We start from the raw sequence: 12,750 nt of genomic DNA on the forward strand, positions 1-12,750 counted from the left end.
TGGAGCATAAGCTTTCGTGGGTGAATACCCATGCTCCAATACGTCAGTTGGTCTATAAGGTGCCACAGGACTCTTTGCCGCTTTTACAGATCCAGACTGACGTATTGGAGCATGGGTATTCACCCACGAAAGCTTATGCTCCAATATGTCTGTTAGTCTATAAGGTACCACAGGACTCTGCCAGTAAACTTTTAGTGTATGCAGACAGTGGCTTACTTACGAGGCTTCCAGTATCCTTCTAGGAGACTGAAACTCTGTTTATGGTGAAAGGTGTTTGAGGGGAATATATTCTGAACTCTCCTGGCTGTTCATGGGGCCAGGGGGAGAAGGGGAAAGGTATGTATTTGGAGTTGGGGTTTTTGCAGCTTAATACCAAATTGATTGGAGATGCATACAAGGAAATTATATATTTAAGGTTTGCAATTTATTTTTGGCTCTACAGCAAAAGGTAAATCAAAATGAAGCTGAAGGGACCAATGAAAAACCTCCAGAGTGGTTTACTAGCTACTTGGAATCAGTAAGTGTTTCCTTGGATCTTTGTCCTTTCAAAAAGTTTGTGAGACACTGGGGGGGATTCGGGGAGGATTTTGTTTCTTACAAGTATAGGTCTGGTTAATCTGGTTTCCTTAAAGCAGATGACACTTGGCTTCTAAATATCAAGAAGCCACTACAATTCTATAGTGTATCTGTTACCTAAGATGTGGTCCGCGCTGAAAGTTGCATCTGCTCTATCCCTTGTCAAAGCTGGATTGTTCCTTGTTGAACATTTACAAATGTTTTCCAATCTGATTTTAAATAATCTTAGCTTTGACAAGGGTTGGAGTAGTTTGAGGATTCTCACTTTCCATTGGGAGACTCCCACGGTAGAATCCATGTTGCATTCCACACAGCCCTTAGGATCTCATGCTAGTCATTGTCCTGAAGAACTTGCATAAAACATGGTGTCACTCTTAGAATGTCCTGTTTGACCAGTTCAACAGGTGTAGCCCTCAGGGCTTCTTAAGACTTTGAACGAGGACATAAACAAAGCAATTAAGAGAGGCTAGGCCACTAAAGGTAACACTTCCTAGGAGACCAATGAATATAACATATAGACTGTTAACATGGATATTAATGTTGTTGTCGATCAGCTCCTTAATACACAAGCTCACAGGAGAGATAACTAGCCAGGAATAATCAGCTACTACCTTCCTGAACTAATCCAAGTCATAATGATCCCTGTAATAATAGCACCACAAACTAAGCAGCCCCTTATTTATGAGGAGCTAGGTAGTGATATTCAAAGTAGGATCTGGTAAGTAAAGATTCAGACTTCTAGGGATCTTCTAAAAATGAAGGCTGAAGACCTGCTTGCTGTCTGGGAAGATCCATGCAAACCCTGAGTTTAAGGGAAAATTCTAGACTTGCCTAACTCCGAGTTACCTGACCTGCCTAGGAAGCTGTGCCATAGAGTCAATATTTAGAATCTTCTATTTGCTTTTCTGCTATAAACTTGATTTGTTAAAATAAGTGGCTTCATACTTTGTAAAATGCCAACTGGCTCTCTGAGGAGGATGATACTCCACTGATTTCAGTCTGGAGTATGCCAAGAGAGGAAAAGGAATTAACAATGAACTTTCTGTCTTAAAAATTGGGGATATTGGGACTATGTGGACCAAAACCTAAAGTTGTCCAGGCAGGTGCCATTGGTGACCACCTTCTTTTCTTCAGTTTAGGGAACAAGTAGTTAAAGAAACTGTTGAGAAACTTCAGCAGAAACTAAGTGAGACGCTCATCCTTCATCATCAGCCCCCAGACTCATCCAGCAGCTCCACCGTAACAGCACATCCCACTCCAGAGACCCAGTCGACACAAGGCAGCCAGTGTGACTGGCTAATCTCCTGCAGCAACTGCCACACCCGGATTGTGGGGATCCGCTACCAGTGCAGGTACAGTCTGATGGCATCTGGTTGTTTAGAAGAGTGACATATCCATGTTGCATGCCTGTGCTTTATAGGATGAGAAATTGTTGGCACTTGAAAAAACCTCAAAAGTTTGAATCCTCAAGGTGTGATCCTGGTCTCAGATGCCCTGTGTCCATTGCTACATGTCTTACATAATCAGCAAATGTTCAGTACATGTGCTTTTGGTGATCTGGCAACTTTCCCAGTGGCATACAGGCCTAGATCTGAGATCATGAGGTCTTTCATAAATCGTTCTCTTGCGGGCCGTGATTGGTTACTAGGCTGGTGCACGTTTTTTTTTTTCTCCTCTTCTTTTCCATCGCCACACAAGAATTCCAAGCCCTGAACCCTGCATTACAAATACATTTATAAGAGTCATACTGATGGGTATCTAAGCGCTGTGCGATAACACACATCCCATAAAAAGAGGCAGCTGCCCTTTGAGTTCCTGTACAAATAAATATTTGGTTCTTATAGCCTAAATAGCAACTGTAGCAATTGACATAGTTCAATCTGATGTATATTTCCTCTTCACTCAGAGCATACAGATTGAGATACTTCCACTGATTTCATTTCATCAGTACATCTGCTTTACAGCCCTGGGAGGCTGCTAAGAGCTCTGGTGTCCTGTCCCCTACACTGTATCATCCACTATACTGCAATATATTTTGCAGAGAATTTTTGCTTTGTTTTGTGACAGAGGGTAAGACAGACTATCTGCAGTCAAAAAGAAAAGGAGTACTTGTGGCACCTTAGAGACTAACAAATTTATTAGAGCATAAGCTTTCATGAGCTACAGCTCACTTCATCGGATGAAGTGAGCTATAGCTCACGAAAGCTTATGCTCTAATAAATTTGTTAGTCTCTAAGGTGCCACAAGTACTCCTTTTCTTTTTGCGAATACAGACTAACACGGCTGCTACTCTGAAACCTATCTGCAGTCACTCACTCATAAGTTTAGTGTCACATCTTAAAACATGCCTTACTCAAGAGGCAATGACTCAATGTCTTGGATGGGGTTGGCTTGGAAAGAATGTTCCCGATAGAGGTGGCTGCACAAATGATGGATCTGACCTACCCAAGTAGTCTTGCCTAATATGCAGAGGTTCCGATACAGTGATTTGCTTCTTTAGGAAGGTGGGGTTGTCACCCATATGAGGATTTCCTTTCTCTCTCGTGCGCGTGCTCCTTTATTTACCTTTTAAGTAACCTGCTTGCCTCTACTTCCTTTGCAGTGTGTGCCCAGCTTACAGTATTTGTGAATCGTGTGAGGCAGGGACGTATGCACATGATCCTAATCATGTCTTGTTGAAGTTGCGGAGACCTGTTCTATGTGTCTCTGAGACCTACAGCGTTGGGCAGTTCTCCCCTCGTCTCCCTGCTACTCTGGAGCAAGTTAGGTAAATACGTAGCTGCCTCAGTTACATGGCAATGTTATTCTGGTCTGCAGGAGGCAGTTTGAAAATGCCTATGTTTGCAGTTTAGTTTAGGTTTTTATGATTCCAGATATAGAAGAAAGCAAGAAGTGGAAACTGGCATATGCATCATTTCCAGAATATGGAGTAGATGACTAAGCAGAGTAGCATGTGTCTGTGCCACATTAAATCCAAGACTGTCCTAGACTCTTCAGCAAGAAGGTAGAAGAGAGAGTTAGGTAGAGGTTTTTTTCTCCTTTCTTGTCCCATAGCTGGGTTCTACAGCACCTAACGAGTTCAGTACATCCCTGTGATACCACATATGTTGTTGTGACTTCCATGAGTTAGCTCTTCCATCAGGGCCACATTGAATATCTTCACCAGCTACTCTTCAGGATTTGTTGCAGATTTCCATTCTTTGGGAAATGTGCCCTTCAGAAGATGTCACTGGGATATTGCTCGTAGAAGCCTGAGGTTTTTCATTTAGTGTTCCATGAAACGTTCCTGGCAGAACTAGAATTTGTGTTGTTGATGGAAGCTGAACTCCAGTTCGGTTGCTAAGTGTACACAGCTGGATGTCTTTATTTGCAGGCTCCAGAAACAGATGGACAAAAGATTTTTGAAGGCAGAAAAGCAAAGATTACGAGCGGAGAAGAAACAGCGCAAGGCTGAAGTCCGAGAGCTCAAAAAGCAGCTCAAGCTGCACAGGAAGATTCACCTGTGGAACTCTGTCCATGCGCTGGAGATCACCGGCTCACCCACTAGCAAACCAGAGAGCCTGCAGCCCAGTGCTAGCATGTAAGGAATGCTGGGAGCCAGAGCAGCGCTTCGTGCATAGCTGTGTTATTTCTTGATCCTGTGATGCAACTAGGTTAAAATGTCGTCATGTAGAACTTTATGAAATAATGAAAGGCTAAATTCTGGAGACTCTCACTGATGGCAGAGAGATTCCATGAGAGCCTTGCCCTAGTGAGGACTGCAGGGTTTGATGCTGTTTGTTAAAATCCTATCCCTTACCAAAAATCTGAAAACAGGTGTATATGGAGCATAAGATGGGCATCTTGTGTGAGTTGGGAGAGTGTGAGGGGTTTAAATTTGAGGTGGTGTGACAGGGAGGGAGGGCAACATAAATTGAGGTTGACTTGGTGCCTCATTTGAACAGACTGCATTTTTTTTATGGTCTTCCTGACTGGCTCCTTTTGGAATCTAGTCTGTACTCCATGTGCACCGTTTTTGCCCAAGACCATGCTGAGGTAAGAATGGAGGCTATAGCACCCTTTTGTCTCATTAGATGGGAGTCTTCCATGTGGATAAATCTGCTTGTTTTTCCATCATTCTACTTTATGCATGTACAGATTTAAAACATGTAATATCTCTGGTTTCTCATTCCTTTAAAATCATTGGGGTTTATTTTCTCCCTTTAGACATGTCTGAATCCAGTTAACGTTAGTTGGAGCTACTTTATACTCATGGAGAGTTTAATAGATCCAGTTGTGTTTCCTATTTGCTAAATAGGAAATATTTCCACTTCTTTTAAAGGACACTAATTTGAAATGTAGTGCAGGACCTGTGTTTAAATTGACATGTCCCTAAGCCTCCTGTCAAGTTTTTTGTGGGTCGGTCGGGGGGAACATTTAAACCCATCTATTGCAGAGAGTCCTTACAGGGGAAATGATGACTCTGACCAGATATTAGTGTTCTGATTCAACAGAGCATTTTAAATGCTTTGCTGATTCTAGGCCAAAGAACTGTCAAATGAAAGTAAACCAGCTCGGAACAAATTATTTCATTTATATTAATCTTTATACTAAGGGGAATTTTCAGAAAAATGTTGTATTTTGACCACTATAAGCAAAGGAGGACACACTGCTTAAATGGTGGGATTTTAGAACTTAAGTGGAAGATATTTATTTAAAATGCTAGGGCTTTGGATCTGCCTTCCACAGGCTGAGGAGAAGGATGACAACTGAAATAGGTCAGTTTGCTTGATTCAATCAATTTCAGAGCGGCTTCTGTGCTTTACTCTGTACTCAGGAGTCCTATCCTGCCCTGCTCAACAGTTGTCCCTACACTGAGCGCAGCATTCGTGGATGAGAATTTGCCTGATGGGACTCATATACAACCAGGGACAAAATTTATCAAGCACTGGCAAATGAAGAACACTGGCAACATGGAGTGGAACTCAGACACCAAGGTGCCCCCCCTCCCTTGCTATTGCTGTGTTTACACTTGTAAATCACTTAAGTTGCAAGAGGTAACGTTTGTATGTGTTGGCTGTGGACGGGGATTTTGGTATTGACTGCAGCCAAAGCAACACCTGCCTCAGGTTCTGGCTAGTCTGCTCGTAGAAGAGTACACTTCTTGCACTCCTCAGGAATAGATGGCAGAGGACTGAAGAAAAGGGGTTAATGACCACCATAATTTTGGGAAACTATATTGAATTAGTGAATTTTTAAGGGGGAGGGGGTCCCACAGCATGGTGATTCTGTCATCAGCTTTTGCTTCTATCACACACACAAACATCTGACCACAGCCTTTTCCTTTCATTAGTCTAGACCAAAATTAAAACTGAAACATCAATATTTTATCAACCTTTGCAATGACTGTGACTTACTTAGAAAGTCTGGAGCGTTCATTAGAAGGGTCCTCTGCTGAAAGAGCAGAGCTGATGAGTGTGGGGGGGAGCAGGCTGCCAATAAACTAGTTGGTTTTGGGTTTTTTTTGTTTTTTTTATCCTTCAGCTGAAATTCATGTGGGGAAATCTGACCCTGGGGTCTTCTGAAAAAAAGGATGTGTTGGTGCCATCCCTGTCAGCAGGGCAAGTGGGGATTGTCTCGGTTGAGTTTATTGCTCCTGCTCTAGAAGGGACCTACGCTTCTCATTGGCGGCTGTCACACAAGGGAGAGCAATTTGGGCCCAGAGTTTGGTGCAGTATTGTTGTGGATCCCTCCCCAGTCACAGCCTGTCTGGAGAGAAATCAGAAGACCTCTAGTTCCAGTCTAAAGGATAAAGCTTCATGTAGAAATGAGGCAAGTATCCCCATCATATCAGTTTGGATCTACCTATGGAAGAGAGAATAGTGTCTGTTTCTATTTGGTGTAATGCTGTAGTTGCTTCTGTCCTCCCGCAGTGTTGATCTAGTGTTGGGGATTGTTTCAGTTGTTTCCCATTGTTTAAAAAAGATGGGCTAACTTTGTTGCTGTAGTAGTTGCTAACATATTACCTGCTGCTTTGCCGAAGCTGGAATTACTTGTGGCAGTGTATTGCAGCTGCTTTTTTTTTTTTTTGGCTTTTGTTGTAACTGAAACCTTGCAAGACACCACTCTTATGAAATTTGCACCTGTCCGTAAGGCTCCAAAGTAGGTGGAATGAGGCTTTTTTCATGTTCATACTGTCATTCTACATAACATTCTGGCTTCATATTTTATATAACTATATTTTTGAGCCTCCTGCAAACATCAGAGGGTGTTAATCTAAGGTGCCTCTGGGATGTCTCTCCTCCCCACACTTGGTTTTCTGCAGGCAGTTTCTTCAAAACCAGAAGTAGACGGCCAGCAGGCTGGTGAGGGGATGGAGCAGACAGACTTGCCAGTGCCAGCCATCCCTCTGAAGATTAAAAATATCCCCAGTGAGAGAGAGTTTTACATCCCATCAGTTGATCTCCTTACTGCGCAGGTAAAATACTAAATTAAAGGCAGAAGAAAAGGTTTTTGTGCCCTGGTTTTAGTAAAGTGCATAGAGATTCACAGGGGTTAGTTGCCTCTGTCTTGAACTGTCAGCTGTTTTGGGTTCAGGAAAATACAGGCCAAAGCTTTCTTGATGAAGTAAAACTACTATTTCCCTGGAGCAGCCAGTAGTGGTAACTTGTTGGCACTACAATAGGAATGCCACCCATCTTGTTATCCCAGTGGAACCTATTCCACACTGAGTTATATGGGCACCTCCTTTGCCTCTAATAAAGGGCATTTGTGTGTGCTTTGCTCCCACTGTATAGTCTCCCTCTTTCTGGTAATTCACTGATTTTAAAAACACAACTATTCTTCTGCATTGGACATAGGAGTCCTACTAGAGAGCTGCAGTCTGCCTGAAATTCTGAGGCCCCTGGAGAAGTGGAATAGATTTATTTATAATAAATGTGGAGCTGCTAGGTTCTGTGTGGGGGTGCAGTGCAGGGCACACTAATTAATTAAAATGATTTGGGGTTTCCTCCTATAGGATTTGCTGTCCTTCGAGCTGCTGGACATTAACATTGTGCAGGAACTGGAGCGAGTGCCACACAACACTCCTGTTGGTAAGGAACTTCTTAAATTCTGATGCACAGTATCTCCCATTCCAGGAGACATAGAATAGAGGAGTATGACTGTGGTCACGCAGACAGCTGATTCTTTCTTTGGGTCTCCATGGACTGAGATGCTGGAGAAGCGGTTTGGCACTCTGCATGTGAGACTTTGCCTCTTGAGGCAGACATAGAGTAATGAGCTCTTCTCTGTGCTTTGCTCAGACTTCCCCTTGCTCTGGCCCAGCAGAATCTTGAGGATCCCTTGTGCTTTCATTCTTGACTCCCTTTCTCACTAAAATCACCATGAACAAGGTAATGGACCTCAAGGGAGGCTGCTCTTCTGTCCACCCACCCAGCCCGTGTCGTAGATCAACCTGTTTTGAGGTGCTTGTTTGGATGCCCACGGTCTCCATCAACCTTGGAGCAAGTAACCTGAGGGGGGTGCTAAACCTAAAAATGGCTAATTGCTTGAAAGGTTGCCTTTTGTTTAGCAGTAATGCATATTACAGTTGCCTGTAATGCAAATAAACTTTTTTGCCTTTATTTTCCAGACATGACTCCATGCATGTCTCCTCTGCCACATGATAGCCCTCTGATAGAGAAGCCTGGCTTGGGTCAGATAGAGGAGGAAAATGAGGGGAGTGGATTTAAACCAGTACCTGGTAAGTGATCACCCTTGGAGTCCCCAAGAACATTTTCCCTTTTCTCTAGATTGCTAGCAGCTTAAGATCTGTAAGTGGGAACCACCTACCTGCTGCCACCACCAAATTTGTTGCAACCTTTTTGTTGCCTTAAATTGCTGCTGTGGCCTGAAATGCAGCGAAAATGGTGCCTTCTTACTCAGCATTTCTGCTCATTGAGTCTGAGGGCTTGTCTACCCTACCCACCCGATTTATCACATCTATTGACCGCTGAACACTCTCCCGTTGGCTCCGATACTCCACCAGAATGAGGAGCGCAAGCAGATTTGACGGGAGAGCATCAGCTGTCAACTTACCGCAGTGAAGACACCACAGTAAGTAGATCTAAGTACGTCGACTTCAGCTACGCTATTCACGTAGCTGAAGTTGTGTATCTTAAATTGACCCTGCGTGGTAGTGTAGACAAGCCCTCAGTCCAAACTGCTTTAGCATCTTAAATGTTTGCTCTTGTTAACTCTTTCTATAGAGGAGCAAATGAGAATGCCTGGCTCATAATCTACCATTGGCTGATCCACTCTGATTGCAGGATTCTAGTGGATTTTAGATCCAGTGAGAAAGAGCAGTTGGAAAATCCCCAGAATTGATCCAGAACTCAGAACCCCTCACCCTTGCAGTTGTGCTTTGAGTTATGCTCAGAAAACTGCAGTCTCTCTGGTCCACGTGTTTCTCAAGATTCTACTCGCTTATATTTAACTTTTTAAAGGAAGTGAACTCTGGAATGCATCTATTTCAAAGTAGTAACATTTGAAAACCTAGAGGTTTCCTTGTGCTAACCTCTGCCCTGGTCAGGCTGCCTTTCACATAGTCCATATGATACATTCCTCTAGCTGTACTAAAATAACCTGGGGTACTTCACTTGCAAAGTGCTAATTGAAGCCTGCTGTCCTGCAGATGCTCACATGGTGAAAATGAAGGCTGAACATCCAGTAAACTTGGAAGAAGGGGAAGAAGACATGAGTGGGACTCAGTTTGTATGTGAAACAGTCATACGCTCACTCACCCTGGATGCTGCACCTGACCACAAACCCCCTCAAAGGAAGAAATCGCTGCAGAGTGAGTACTCCCCTCAGCTGAGTTCTGTGGCTTTATTTAATTTTGTGCAGCTGAACCTTGGTAATAAATTGCCTCACCCTGAAGGTGGTGTGACAAAGCTCTCTCCTTGCCTCCATGGGTCCCGTGTTTCCTAGCGGATTTCGCTAGCCTCAGAGGCTCACTGTGACCCTCCGCGTAACCCTTCTTTCTCTAGAGACAAGGATTACAGTCTACTGAGCCATTTTCATCATAAGCCAGCGAGGGAGGTGAGGAGAAGTTATCCATCCTTGCACAGTCTCTGTTGTCTCCCAGTCTCAGTGATTAATCAGGGGGCAAAGGTGGGAGGAGGGGAGCCCGGGCCCACCCTCTATTCCGGGCTCCAGCCCAGGGACCCTAATAGTATCAGCTATGGTAGTTGACCTTTTAGAAACATGACGTGTACAATTCCCTGGGTTACTTCCCCCATAGCAGCCCTCACTTCCTCAAGCTCCACTTCACCCTGAGCTCAGGGCCTCCTTCCTTGTGCCTGATATAGTGTGTACTGCTCAGCCTCTCCAACCGCGCAACTTCTTCCCGCAATTCCTGACATGCACCCCCACCTGACTAACTGGGAGGCTTTTAACTAGTTTCAGCCAGCCCCTGATTGGCTTCAGGAGTCCCAATCAACCTAGCCTTCTCCCTGCCTTCTGGAAAGTTCTTAATTGGCCCCAGGTGTCTTAATTGACCTGGAGCAGCATCCATTTCACTTACCCTGGTACCAGGGATTTGTTTAGCCTGGAGCTAATATATCTATCTCCCACTACTTTCCTATAGACATCTGGCCTTGCCCCGTCATAGTGGGTACAGCATTTTAACTGTTCTTCCTGTTTCTTTTGTTAGGCTCTCTGCAAACACTACAAGACACCTTTAGTTACAGTGTAAAAAGTGAAGAAGATATTAGGACAAAAAGTAATTCCACTTCCAAAACCAAGGAAATGGGGTCAAAGAGCCAACAGACAGAGGAAAATAGGTTTGGTAAGTGAAATGGATTCTGAGGCCGGAGTGGACCACTGTAATCATCTAATCTGACCTCCTTCTTAACATAGGATAGGACTTCTCTCAAAATAATTCCCGTTTTGATTTAGAACTGCCTTTAAAAAAAAAAAAAAACAAAAAAAAACAAAATCCAACCAGTGGGGTCAAATGTATGTTTGAATGCCTGACTCTAATGACTCTAAGGCTGTAATAGATTCCATGTTAAGAATTGTGATAAACTCTGAAGTACAATAAGAAGTCTGTGGAAGGGAATCATTGTTGCATTAGAAAATCTGTGTCTGTACTGTAACTGAGCAGCAGCTGAAACAGTTTTTTCTTCTGCAAAATGGAATTAAACTATAGGGGGCTAATGAAAACTTGAAAGGGGAATTCTAGTTGGGTAGCTGTCTGTTATAGCGCTAGGTGAAGGGCCTGGTTTTCAGCCTGTGTCCATGTTAGGCCATATCTACACTAGCATTTATGTTGGAAAAACTTCTGTCACTTCTGGGTGTGGAAAAAAACACCCCCTGAGCAACATAAGTTACACTGACAGAAGCACTTGTGTGTACAGCACTATGTCAGCAGGAAACACTCTCCTGCCAACATAGCTATCACTGCTCATTGAGCTGGTTTTATTATGTCGACAGAAGAGAGCTCTGCTGTCAACATAACACAGCTATTTCCTCAACAGCCTTTGCCCCTTGAGCTAAGATTTCCAAGCACTTCATTCAAACTCACTGGTTTAGATTGAGCAAAAACAAATGTATTAACTACAAAAGATTGATGGCAAACATATCAAAGCAGATTGCCTAATAAATAAACAAAAACACAAACTAAGCTTAACATACTAGATAGATGGATATGTTTTAGTAGTTTCTCACCCTGAGTGGTGGTATAAGCAGGCTTCAGCTTCTTAAAGCACAAGCTGCACTTGCTTTACAGCTTGGACTCCCCAGGTTTTTCCTACACAGGCTAGTATTGGACCCTTTAGCCTGGGTCCAGTACTTCCCCCAGTTCAGTCTTTGTTCCTCAGGTGTTTCCAGGAGTCCTCTTGTATGGGGAGTAAAGAACAAGAGATGTCACTCTCTGCCTTGTATTGCTTTAGCATATGGTAGGAACTCTTTGTTTTAAACTTGGTTCCTAGACCAGTTTGTGGAAAAATACAAACATCCCAGGATGGAAGTCCAGAGTCATGTGGCCTGGTCACATGGCCTTGCTTACCTTGCTGAGTCATAGGAGCTATTACTTATAGACTGTCTGGAAGAAACCTTTACAGGAAGGTTAAGTTCTTTCAGGGTCCATTGCCTTTGGTGATGGCCCATCAGCACTATCTGGCTTCTTCATTGTTGTACCTAAAAGTCTAGTTGTGGGTGTCACCCAGAGTAAGCACATTTGAAATATAGATACACAGTCAATATTCATAACTTTAGATACAAAAATGAAACATGCATACAAAGGATAATCATATTAAGCAAATCATAATTTTTCCAGTGACCCCTCACATGGCCCATCTTGTACAAAAGGCACCATAATTATGCCATAATCCTATTACAGTAATATCACTGTGAAGAATATGGGATGTAGTGTGTCAGTGCGTTTCTAACTTAAGGTACCCAGGCATAGTGCAGTTCCTCACCCCTCTGCCCTTGTGTGAGCACTGGATAAACAACCTAATATACAGTTGGAACGCCAGGCAGTAGCAAAGACACAGTGCAACCCCACTAATCTCATGCCAAAGGTCATTTAGACAAGGTCTGCTTCCTAGCCAATCGAAAGCCCCCACCATCACCACATGTGCACAGGGAAAAAAACCTGTCCAGCCTTGGCACCAAAGGTCCTGCAGTTGTTTGAGCGAGCTCTTGTCTTGTGTTTGTAGGCAAATGGTGTCTTTGTTGCCAAGCTGGTCTTAATGGTAAAATTCTAGTACACCATTCTTTTTTTTTCCTGTTAGAGAAATTTGCAGTGTCTGACAGAGCAAATCTCAGTGGGGAGCCTAGTGATGCAGAGTATGAAGAGGAGGAGGATGTTAAAGATGAAGTTCAAAGCCAAGTGTCCTCTGCTTCTTCAGAGGATTATATCATTATCCTCCCTGAGTGCTTCGATACCAGCCGTCCACTGGGAGAGTCTATGTATATCTCTGCCCTCTCTCAGCCCAGTTTGGAAAGAGCAATAGACGCTGAAATGGAGATGGTGATCCCAGAAGGAGAGAGCCAGCCTCAGGTCCATAATGTCAACGATATCTTAACAACTTCACAGACATTGAATGCAGTGCCGTTGACCCCAGAGATCGTCGGTACCCTATCCCAACTGCAAAGGTATGGAGGGTGTAGGTGTTTCTGTGACGAGAACAAAAATGCTAAAGATGG

General features: G+C 43.5%; 1 protein-coding gene across 4 annotated transcripts in view; it reads left to right on the forward strand.

Annotated features, from left to right (window-relative positions):
- Positions 1–12,750, forward strand: part of NBR1 (NBR1 autophagy cargo receptor) — a 28,895-nt gene that overhangs the window by 9,433 nt on the left and 6,712 nt on the right. For 3 of the 4 annotated variants that reach the window (XM_038385234.2, XM_038385233.2, XM_043503431.1), the window contains exons 7-18: positions 443–517; positions 1,711–1,928; positions 3,179–3,343; positions 3,950–4,156; positions 5,393–5,552; positions 6,100–6,387; positions 6,881–7,033; positions 7,574–7,649; positions 8,189–8,299; positions 9,230–9,391; positions 10,250–10,384; positions 12,336–12,699. In XM_038385234.2, the coding sequence (XP_038241162.1) occupies positions 443–517; positions 1,711–1,928; positions 3,179–3,343; positions 3,950–4,156; positions 5,393–5,552; positions 6,100–6,387; positions 6,881–7,033; positions 7,574–7,649; positions 8,189–8,299; positions 9,230–9,391; positions 10,250–10,384; positions 12,336–12,699 (2,114 nt within the window). The remainder of the gene's footprint in view (positions 1–442; positions 518–1,710; positions 1,929–3,178; positions 3,344–3,949; positions 4,157–5,392; positions 5,553–6,099; positions 6,388–6,880; positions 7,034–7,573; positions 7,650–8,188; positions 8,300–9,229; positions 9,392–10,249; positions 10,385–12,335; positions 12,700–12,750) is intronic. The other variant, XM_043503432.1, reaches the window with a different exon arrangement.

Source organism: Dermochelys coriacea, chromosome 27 (assembly GCF_009764565.3).
Source record: "Dermochelys coriacea isolate rDerCor1 chromosome 27, rDerCor1.pri.v4, whole genome shotgun sequence".
Lineage (NCBI taxonomy): Eukaryota > Metazoa > Chordata > Testudines > Dermochelyidae > Dermochelys > Dermochelys coriacea.